Source organism: Saprolegnia parasitica (genome assembly GCF_000151545.1).
Source record: "Saprolegnia parasitica CBS 223.65 unplaced genomic scaffold supercont2.16, whole genome shotgun sequence".
Taxonomy (NCBI): domain Eukaryota; phylum Oomycota; class Saprolegniomycetes; order Saprolegniales; family Saprolegniaceae; genus Saprolegnia; species Saprolegnia parasitica.
The window spans coordinates 434,454-444,341 of NW_012156410.1; the positions used below are offsets into that span (position 1 = coordinate 434,454).

Genomic DNA, 9,888 nt, shown 5'->3' on the forward strand with positions numbered 1-9,888 from the left:
CTATGGAGTCGACCTCGCAGTTCTCGACGCTGCCTTGGGCTCGCGCCATCTGGGCCCGAGCAGTCGATTCGAGCGGCATCTGAAGCGTCTCGGAGCGCTCGCCAATGACGCATTGGGGCTCTGCAGCTACTACGCGACGGTGGGTCTTCATGACGGTGGCGACGACGCGCCACCACCGCTCTGCGTATCGCGGCTGGGACACATGAAGCACCTGAACGGCTGCACGCGCATTCCTGAGCTCCTTGCCAAGCAGGGCGAGCGCCACGCGGGATTTATGCACCTCTTCACAGCGTTCGAAGCCGCGTGCGCCGCCGATGTGCCCGAGAACGTCGCGGTGTTAACGAGCTTGAAGAGCTACTTGAACGACTCGATGGAGCTTCTGACATTCGTGCGGCAGCAGCTCGCGGCGCTGCGCCCGCCAAAGCCAGTCGTAGGGGCCGCAATGATTGCGCTGCAGCGAACCAAGCGCATCGAGTGCTACAATGCGCTCCTCCAACAATTCGACACGTCTGTCCGCGCCGTGCTCGGCAGCATGCACCGCAGTAACGACGACAGCGACGACGACATCGACTCGATTCACGCGTGACTCGACGCAGAAGAATAAAAATTCATGCGTCAGATTGTCTATGGTCGCCTGTTTTCCGAGACAAGCGCTGACGCCAGAGACGCGCCAAAGGGCAACTTGAGCGCATCTCCAGAGATGCTCCCAACGCGAGTGTACGTTGCGCGTCAGATGCATCCGATCGCTGACGTCAAGCAAAATGCAGAGTGTGGTATGGTCGTTAGCTACGATAATTGCTATGGCCAGTACAGTAGGTACGGTGCATATACCGGTAGCCCGCGCCGTGGGTTCCATGCGTGTCCTGGATGCCAGTCCGAGAGTCTGAGCGGTTGCGATGGCGCCAAGCAGCGTTTCGGGCGAGGTTGAAGCAAGGGAAGTGCCAAACCGTGCGACCAACATATCAGTGAACTCCTACCGGCAGCATTATTGTGGCCGAGATGGCTTAGCGCCCAACACCTCTCCACCTTCTCGCACCGAGAGTTCGCACCTCGGGTCGACGCCGGACCAAGCATGCGACATCGCCAGCTGGCGATCATGTTCTTGTGGCGTGGGCGGCCACATCCTGACAGTCGCGTATAATATGCTAGAGGTTCGAGCTGGAGGGTCTCTGAGAACCTCTATTCTTTTATTTCTGGTTGGCCTCGGCGCAAAAAAGAGAACTGTATTTTAATGTCGCATTTTTATGTTGTCACGCCATCCTATACATAGTTTACGTTTCATTAAAAAAATTAAAAAGAATCTAGGAATAGAATGGCCGCGACAGCGTGTCCAGTTGGATTTAAATTAACCAGCTGGGCGCGATTACCAAACCGATTCGCTGTCGCTAAAATGGAGTCCCAGTTCCGCTTTCGCTGCATTGAGCCAAAGCAACCTCCGCGCAAGCAACCATTTACACCACCAACAACACCACCACGACCAGCATGAGTGACTCTGATGTCGAAACGAGCGTCCATGGCGGCGTCTACCACCGCGGCAACTTCGAGTACAACGGCGAGGGCATGATCATCGGCTTTGCCCACGAGCGCAAGGACAGCTCCGACCTGAGCCCGACCTGCGGCAAGCGCAAGCTCCGGTGTGGTAACTGCGGCTGCAGGACACACAAGACGGTCGACTGCGCGTTCCTCACCGACTCGGAAAAGTCGTCGAGCGACGACGCGCCGCTCGAGTGAACCGGCCACGCTTAACTTATCCTAGCTCCTTTTAACTTTATTACTTTCCTGTTGACTTGTGTTTGCCTCTTGGCCGTGTAGCGCGTCGTACGGTAGTTTCCGGTGCAAACAGCTCGCCGAGTTTGCTGTTCAACCATCGCTCGAGGTATCCAACCGCTTTTCTGTCGCCGGGTCGAGAGAGACGTGGCGCAGTGATTGACAGCACCCACGTCACCTCCGTCGTCCTCACGACGACGACGCATTCTCGGAGCGAGAGACCTTGCCGCTCCATCCAGCGGCGCCTCGTTTATCAGACTCGGCGCAAGTGGGAACAAGGAACACGAATGAACGGGGGGTGATTCCCGGTGAAGCCGTTTTACGGGTTGTTTCCTAACCTCACTAGTATATCACGTCGGATGATGGTATTTTATGCTCCATGGGAGGCATGATGGGAGGGGGTCCCGTTCGAAGCTTCCAGCAACGGCGAGAGAAACGAGGACGGTGATGTCGACATGTTGCAAAAATCCGAAATTCCGAAATTCCAGAAGCGTCGCCGTACCACGTGGCGTCGGATCGCACACGTCTCTGCGGCCAGATTTTCGAGCTGATGATCGCATAGAGAGCTCGTTGACTGGTAGAGCCAATCGACGCAGGATGCGTTGCCAAGAAAGATGGAAGCCACGCACCGGGTTTGACTCTAGAAAGCGCGTGCACCAGCTCTGGCGCCCCATCGATTTCATCCGAGGACATTGATTGGTCAGCTCACTTAACAGGAAGCCACGTGATTGGTGGAAGTCCCGGAATGTCGGTCGTGCATTCACAAACAAGCCCGAAGAGCACCCACGAGCTTCCGTCAACGCCCTCCAAGCGCGCGCCCCCGGGGAGCAGCTCCGCAGGGCTACTTGGCGCTGTGTAAAGCATTCCGCTGCTCTTTCATTGCGTCGCTTGAGGACAGTACCTTCTAGCGTACATGTTGATCCGTTGCATTCGCGCAACGAGGTTCACGCTGACACTCATGTGTCCATCATCATGGCGTCAATGGAAGGGGCTTGTGGCGGTTCGAGTTTTGCCAGCGCATAACGCATCCAGCCCCTCGTGATTGCAACTCGACTGCCCGTTTTCACCAAATGCAATTCCGGCCGTGTAGCACCCTCTCGCCCGCATCCTAGCTAGCTACCCCATCGAGAGACTCGAGCGAAATGAGACTTCGACGACGCGCAGTTGCCGTATCTTCTTCGCTCGTTGTCGCAAACTCGATGTTGCGGTCCCTTCTGCTCTCAGAACTTATCGGATCGTGGGGCCGGTTATCCGGACCGTATCCGGAGACGTCCGTGACGCACGGACGCACAGATATTTGTGAGGTCGGAAGCCGCAGCAAAAGATATTGCGATGGACAGCGCGTGGACAGGTCGGCCCATGGCGCCGATGGCGGAGGTTGACGCATGGCCCTGTAGAGCTCAAGAAGAACGTCGCTCTCATCGAGAAGGTCGTCGCGAGCAACAACAAGGAGAAGCTCGCGCGTGTCTTCCGCACGACGTCGGGGATCCGCCGCGGCTTGACGCCGGCCGAACTCACGCGCGCCGTGACCGAGATCCTCGCCGAAGACAACGAGATCCGGTCGTCGCTCCTGAAGTTTATCGGCCTCGTCAAGCCCGATGCTGCGGACGACGTGGACATGACGGCCGGCGAAGACGACCCGGCGGTCGGCGACGTCGAGAAGGATGCGAGCGTGCACATGGAGCGGAGCGAGCTCATTGAAGTCGAGACGTACCTCAGCCTTCTTGTCATTGCGCTTTTGCTCAAGTCACAGCTCGGCGCCGAGGCGCAGGCGTGCGCCGACTTGGTGCGCCAGCGCTGCATGCAGTTCAACCGCCGCACGCTCGACTTGTTTGCGGCGCGCGTCATGACGTACTTTGCGTACGCGTTTGAGCGGTATGGCGAGGGCTACACGGCGATCCGCCCGCTGCTCCTCACGGCGCACCGCACGGCGTGCCTCCGCTGCGACGAGATTGGCCAAGCGACGCTCCTCAACCTGCTTTTGCGCAACTACTTGCACGAGAATCTGTACGAGCAAGCGTACAAGCTCGTGTCCAAGACGACGTTCCCGGAGGCGGTCTCGAACAACCAGTTTGTGCGCTACCTCTACTACGTCGGCAAGATCCACGCCGTCCAGCTCGAGTACACGGACTCGTACAACAAGCTCATGCAGTCGATCCGGAAGGCGCCGCAGAACACGGCGATTGGCTTTCGCCGCACGGTCTATAAGCTCGCGATCATTGTGCAGCTGCTCATGGGCGAAGTCCCGGAGCGCAGCATCTTCAACCAGGCCGAGCTCAAGACGGCGCTGACTCCGTACTTGCAGCTCACCAACGTACGCCTTCTGGAGTCCCATCGTCTCGACTCACGCTGTGTGCTAGGCGGTGCGCGTGGGCAACCTTGAAGACTTTACGGCCGTCCTCAACCAGTTTGCCGACGTCTTCAAGGCCGACAAGACGCACACGCTCATCCTCCGGTACTCGACGACCTCAATGGCAATGCTCTCACATTCGACTAGGCTGCGCCACAACGTCATCAAGACGGGTCTCCGCAAGATCAACACGTCGTACTCCAAGATCCTCTTCTCGGTCCCTCTCTTGAGTTTGCTCGCGTCATTCTGATGGTCCCGAATAGGATATCTGCGCCAAGCTGGCGCTCGACACGCCGCAGAACGCCGAGTTTGTCTGCGCCAAGGCCATCCGCGACGGCGTCATTGACGCGGTCATCGACCACAAGCACGGCTGGATGCAGTCCAAGGTACCTTGTCTTCTTCTTGAATCGACAGCTTCACGACGCATGACAGGAAACCGTGGACGTGTATGCGACGACGGAGCCGCAGCAGGCCTTCCACAAGCGCATCACGTTTTGCTTAGACGTGCACAACGAGGCGGTCAAGGTACTTGACCATACCACATGTGCATCTCATGTGTGTGCGTCCTCTAGGCCATGCGCTACCCGCCGGGTGCGTACAAGAAGGACCTCGAGTCGGCCGAGGAACGCCTCGAGCGCGAAAAGCAGGAAGACGAGCTCGCCAAGGAGATCGAGGAGGAGCTCGATGAAGGTCTCTAAGCTGTCGCCTTGTGGTGCGATCCGCAGTAATGATGATGATCACGATGCTTTGCGTCTACTTGATGTACGCAGTCCCGTTGCACCAAGCGACGCTGCTGGCTCGTGATGCAACACACAGCATAAATGACGGCAGAAGAGATACGCTCGTGGATTGACAAAAGGTACTGTATGGATACGAACGCTGCTTAGAGCGGGATGTTGCCGTGCTTCTTCCACGGGTTCTCGAGCTTCTTGTTCTGGAGCACGTCGAGGTCCTCGCAGATGCGGAGGCGCGTCGCAGTCGGCTCAATGATGTCGTCGACGAAGCCGCGCTGGGCGGCCACCATCGGGTTGGCGAACTTTTCCTCATAGTCGGCCGTGTTGGCCTCGACGTTTTGGCCGCGGAAGATGATCTCGACCGCGCCCTTGGCGCCCATGACGGCAATCTCGGCCGACGGCCACGCATAGTTGACGTCGCCGCGGAGGTGCTTGGAGGCCATGACGTCGTACGCGCCGCCGTACGCCTTGCGCGTAATCACCGTGATCTTGGGCACGGTCGCTTCGGCGTACGCATACAAAAGCTTGGCGCCGTGGCGAATGATACCCGCGTACTCTTGGTCCGTGCCCGGGAGGAAGCCGGGGACGTCGACGAGCGTCACGAGCGGGATGTTGAACGCGTCGCAGAAGCGCACGAAGCGCGCGGCCTTGATCGACGAGTTGATGTCGAGGCAGCCCGCGAGCTCCATCGGCTGGTTGGCCACGATACCGACGACGCGGCCTTCGAAGCGCGCCATGCCGATCAGAATGTTCTTGGCGTAGTCGTTCATGATCTCGTAAAAGTCGCCATTGTCGACGAGCTGGTGGATCACGTCGCGCATGTTGTACGGAACGTTCGGGTCCGGCGGCACGATCGACTCGAGCGTGGGCACCGGGCGGTGGCGGTCGTCGTCCTTGGCGCGCGTCGGCGGCGACTCTAGATGCCAGATCTTAGCGTAGGATATGGATTGCAAAAGCATGAAGCGTACCCTTGTTGTTGAGCGGGAGAAAGTCAAAGAAGCGGCGCATCTCGCGGAGCGCTTCGACGTCGTTGTCAAAGGCCTTGTGCGCGACGCCCGACGTCTTGGTGTGCGTGACGGCGCCACCGAGCTGCTCCTGCGTCACCTCTTCGTTCGTGACCGTCTTGACGACATCGGGCCCCGTCACAAACATGTACGACGTGTCCTTGCACATAAAGACAAAGTCCGTCATCGCCGGCGAGTAGACGGCGCCGCCGGCGCACGGGCCCATGATCATCGTGAGCTGCGGCACGACGCCGGACGCGAGGACGTTCTGCTGGAAAATGTCGGCGTACCCCGCGAGCGACGCGACGCCTTCCTGGATGCGCGCGCCACCCGAGTCGTTGAGCCCGATCACCGGCGCGCCCATCTTCATGGCCTTGTCCATGACCTTGATGATCTTCTCGGCGTACGTCTCGGACAAACTGCCACCCAGCACCGTAAAGTCTTGGCTAAAGACGAACGTCAAGCGGCCGTTGATCTTGCCGTGGCCCGTGATGACACCGTCGCCCGGGTAGTGCTGCGTCTCCATGCCAAAGTCCTTGCAGCGGTGCGACTTGAGCATGTCGTACTCGCGGAACGAGCCTTCATCGAGGAGGAGCTCAATGCGCTCGCGGGCCGTGAGCTTGCCCTTCTTGTGCTGCGCGTCCTGGCGATGCGCGCCGCCACCAAGCAGCGCTTGCGCGCGCGCTTCTTCGAGCTTGGCCTTGAAAGCCAACTTGCGCGCCGCCGGCGTCACCTCGGTTGCCGTCGAGAAGGCCGCCGCAAAGGCAGGCATCTACACATACAGCATGTCAACCTTCCACTCTACTGCACATGCTCCTCTTACGGGCGCGCGGACAAAGGACGGGCGGGTCACCGCACGCAGCAGTACGGATCGCATCTTGGTGCTTGTGATGGCCACAAAAATAAGCAAATGACGCAATACGCTTTCAGAGGGTGCTACCACCTGTGAAAATACATACATCTGGTCACCGGGCCCCGGGGCACGGACCAGAAAGGCGATCATTCGCGTTGTGGCGCCAGTAGCTGGACACCATCACCCGCCCGCCGAGCGTCGCGATGGACACACTGTGCGGTTGTCGCTGGTCGCCGCGCCGCTTGAGAAGAACTTGCGGAGTAGCTACCTGTACCTGGTCGCTCAACCTGCTTTTGACCTTTGCTAACGTTGCGTTCTTCCAGCAACAGTCCAAGGCTGTGCGTTGGTGCAATGCCTTGTCGTTGGGGCTTTCTCAGTACAAGTAGAGGTGCGTGGTAGAACTCGACGCTGGCTTACCTTGGTATGTCGAGATGTGTGGGAAGAGCGTCGATCCCAGCCGCTGCTTCGTGCTGGGGCACGGCCGGGGCACGCGTATAAAGTGTGACAAGGTCGCCTCGCATTTGCATACAGACTGTTTTGCCAAAGCACGGGTGCAAGCGGCGGTGATTGGCTTAAAATCGAACGGACACATCCTGATGCGCCACGAGATTCAACCATTGGACCAATCATCGACGCGCCGATCCAGATTCGAACCAATCACACGGCGACGACCTTGAAGTTGGGGCGCACTTCGTGTGCAATCCGAGGGAAATCCCGCGCCACTCGTCATCGCGCATCCGGCGTGGCGACCGTGTCATGTCCAGGCAGCTGCTTCCCACACGGTCATCGCACTTTGCATCTATGGCCTTTGCACTTGGAGCAGACGACTGCGACGTCTATCGATCACCTTGGCCACGACATCCTGGCTCGCTTCTCCAGCACGGTGGTGATTCAAGGGTGTGCGCGCCATATCTGTAGCATTGCTGCATGAACATGCTTCGCTCATGATGGCGGTGACATAGGCACGTAGCAGGATAGATGACTGGTAGCAGAACGCCTCGGCGCGCGTCCGATTGACCTCGCTGTTGTTCTTGGATGTGCTTCTCGGACGGTAGCTTGTTTAGCAAAGCGAATCGAGAGGTGTGGCGCTTCGAGTCATCTACGATTGCGTCCAAGGGACCGGGTATGTCGTGGAAGAGCGAGGTTTGGTCTTGTCGTTCTCTTTTGCTGGGCTTGAAGGCTCGTGCTCGCAGTTGAAGTCGCCAACGCGATCGCACCCGAGCTCGAACAACGCGATCTCCTCACAGACCGGCTCGGCGTTTGCAGGATGTCGTGGACCAAAACATATACTTGACCATAGGGACCATACCGGTACCGGCGTCATGCTGGATGCGACAGAGGCCCAGACGCGGGCCATTCGCTCAAGGAGCTTTGGGAAGACCATGGCCGCGGCTGTTGACGGCTCGGGACATGTATTTCGAGGTGGCAGGCGACTTCTGTGCGAGGACGATTCCGCCTCCAGCGGAGCCAGATAGAATCCAGTCGTTGACAACAACGTATATATATATGAACGCGTTTCGTGTTATGTTCGTTGTTGCAAAGAGTTCGCGTACGTAGAGACTAGCCCTTCTTCTTCATTCGCTCGCCGGGCCGTGGCTGCGCAGGCGGCGGCGCGGGGGCTCGTCTGGCTCTTCTGTAGTCGTCCAGGGGCGCTTGCGGCCGTGGGTGAGGCCCATGAGGACACGCTGTGTAAAGGCCTTCCAGGCTTAGACGTCGGCGGCAAAGCTACGCAGGTTGTTGAGGTCCTCGAGAGATGCCAGCGACCGAGGCGGCGTCAACGACTGGAGGTCGCGGTGCAGGACGATCGGCAACGTGATCTTGGTGCGGCCGAAAAAACGGGGCGCCTCGGGCGCAGCAAAGAAGCGGGCAGCGATAATGTTGGCAGGGACGTCTTCCTTCAGGCGCAGCACGTGACCCAGCAGGCGCTAGCGCTGGCGGGCGGCGATCTCGCTCAGCGGAACGCTGTTACAGCGCTTGTTGAGCGCGACGTCGCCGAGCGTGCTCGGGTGAAAGATGCCTAGAAGGCGACGCAGCTGCTGGCGATGGAAGCTGTCAAGGCCCGCCAGACTCGTTGGCGTCAGGGCCCACGTGCCACAGTTGTACAAGACGACCGAGAGCACGTAGCACTTGTACAGCCGCACACGGTTGCCTTCCGAGATGAGGCCTCGACGCATCCAGATCTTCCACATGTTGAACGCCGTTGTCGCCAGTCGCTTCCGGGCGCGCAGATCGGCCGCGTCGTCGCAGAAGCTACCGAGCTTCTTGCTCGTGTGCCACGCCAAAGAGGCCGCGTGCGTCGGCGCGTCAACCTGCGTCGACCTGAATACCTGCATTTCCTCCATCTTGTCTGTATTCATCTTGAGGTCCCACCGGGCGAAGATGGATGGCACCGCGGCTTTGATCCTGGTCATGGCAGCATCGTCGTGGCAGATGAAGGCCGAGTCATTGGTGTGGGCGACTGTGTGGGCGAGTAGGTCATCCTCCTCGCCGAGCGTCTGCGCGAGGTTCTTGAGCGCGGCGTCGAGATACACATTGAACAGCGCCGGCGACAACGAGTCGCCTTGTGGCGTACCGATGTTGGTCTCGAACGGGATGTATGACTTGCCGTCGATGCGCAGCCGGAGCGTCGTGGTCGTGGGCAGCAAGCTTGTGTGTGGGGTTTCTGCAAGTACGCCCGAAGCTCGATCTGCTCTGTTGTCAGTACGTTGACATACGTTGACATAAGGCCTGTAGGGTAAGCAGCCGAGAAAGGGCCCGCGGTTGGCGACGAAGCGGCGTGCGCTCGCTTCGCCGTCGCCGTCCATGCGCGTGGCCAAGATAACGGCGCAGGTGCAAGACATGTACCAGCGCCGTAATCTTGGCCACGCGCTTGGACGACGATAGCAACGCGAGCGCCCGCCGCTTTGTCGCCAACCGCGGTCTCTTTCTCGGCTGCTAACCCTACAGGCCTTATGCCAAGGATGAAAAAGATTTCATTGAACATACCTTGGTGGTCGCCGAGTTCTTGGCGCCGGTTTCCATGTCGACCTATCGAACTTGCCTTCATGCACCTTACATAATGTAGCTGCACGTACCTTCGTGGCCGCGGGGGACACTGGCGCTGCCGCGGCCGGGGCGTCGGCTCCGCTGCTCGTGTGAAACCTACAGAGCTTGCCCTCGTGCACCTTTCCATGGCATGCA

The 9,888-nt window shown here is 59.1% G+C and overlaps 4 protein-coding genes across 4 annotated transcripts; 2 read left to right on the plus strand and 2 right to left on the minus strand.

Moving 5' to 3' along the window:
* Nucleotides 1–729: 729 nt before the first annotated feature.
* Nucleotides 730–1,026, minus strand: SPRG_19744 (hypothetical protein; the record flags this gene model as incomplete). Its single annotated transcript, XM_012344173.1, has 2 exons — nucleotides 730–786; nucleotides 832–1,026. Coding segments are annotated over 2 exons (252 nt in total), but the record flags the coding sequence as incomplete, so codon positions are not given.
* Nucleotides 1,027–1,482: 456 nt separating this feature from the next.
* SPRG_19745 (hypothetical protein) lies at nucleotides 1,483–1,731 on the plus strand (the record flags this gene model as incomplete). Its single annotated transcript, XM_012344174.1, has 2 exons — nucleotides 1,483–1,634; nucleotides 1,656–1,731. The coding sequence occupies 2 exons, from the start codon at nucleotides 1,483–1,485 to the stop codon at nucleotides 1,729–1,731; spliced, it is 228 nt and encodes a 75-aa protein (XP_012199564.1).
* A 1,340-nt stretch (nucleotides 1,732–3,071) lies between these two features.
* On the plus strand, nucleotides 3,072–4,860 carry SPRG_04936 (hypothetical protein). Its single transcript, XM_012344074.1, has 7 exons — nucleotides 3,072–3,118; nucleotides 3,165–4,081; nucleotides 4,128–4,222; nucleotides 4,265–4,334; nucleotides 4,381–4,503; nucleotides 4,550–4,642; nucleotides 4,690–4,860. Exons 1-7 carry the CDS (start codon nucleotides 3,100–3,102, stop codon nucleotides 4,813–4,815), a joined length of 1,443 nt encoding a protein of 480 aa, XP_012199464.1. The 5' UTR covers nucleotides 3,072–3,099; the 3' UTR covers nucleotides 4,816–4,860.
* A 79-nt stretch (nucleotides 4,861–4,939) lies between these two features.
* SPRG_04937 (propionyl-CoA carboxylase subunit beta) lies at nucleotides 4,940–6,758 on the minus strand. Its single transcript, XM_012344075.1, has 3 exons — nucleotides 6,679–6,758; nucleotides 5,820–6,627; nucleotides 4,940–5,767 (listed from the first exon to the last, which is right to left on the minus strand). Exons 1-3 carry the CDS (start codon nucleotides 6,730–6,732, stop codon nucleotides 5,001–5,003), a joined length of 1,629 nt encoding a protein of 542 aa, XP_012199465.1. The 5' UTR covers nucleotides 6,733–6,758; the 3' UTR covers nucleotides 4,940–5,000.
* Nucleotides 6,759–9,888: the final 3,130 nt, after the last annotated feature.

Bases quoted from the DNA above. Each gene is read 5' to 3' on its own strand.
- SPRG_04937 (XM_012344075.1), bottom strand. From the start codon at position 6,732: ATGCGATCCGTACTGCTGCGTGCGGTGACCCGCCCGTCCTTTGTCCGC. The intron at 6,628-6,678 runs GTAAGAGGAGCA...CTGTATGTGTAG, and splicing joins CGTCCTTTGTCCGCGCGCCC to ATGCCTGCCTTTGCGGCGGC. The intron at 5,768-5,819 runs GTACGCTTCATG...TCTGGCATCTAG, and splicing joins TCTCCCGCTCAACAACAAGG to AGTCGCCGCCGACGCGCGCC.
- SPRG_04936 (XM_012344074.1), top strand. The intron at 4,223-4,264 runs GTACTCGACGAC...ACATTCGACTAG, and splicing joins ACGCACACGCTCATCCTCCG to GCTGCGCCACAACGTCATCA. The intron at 4,335-4,380 runs GTCCCTCTCTTG...GGTCCCGAATAG, and splicing joins ACTCCAAGATCCTCTTCTCG to GATATCTGCGCCAAGCTGGC.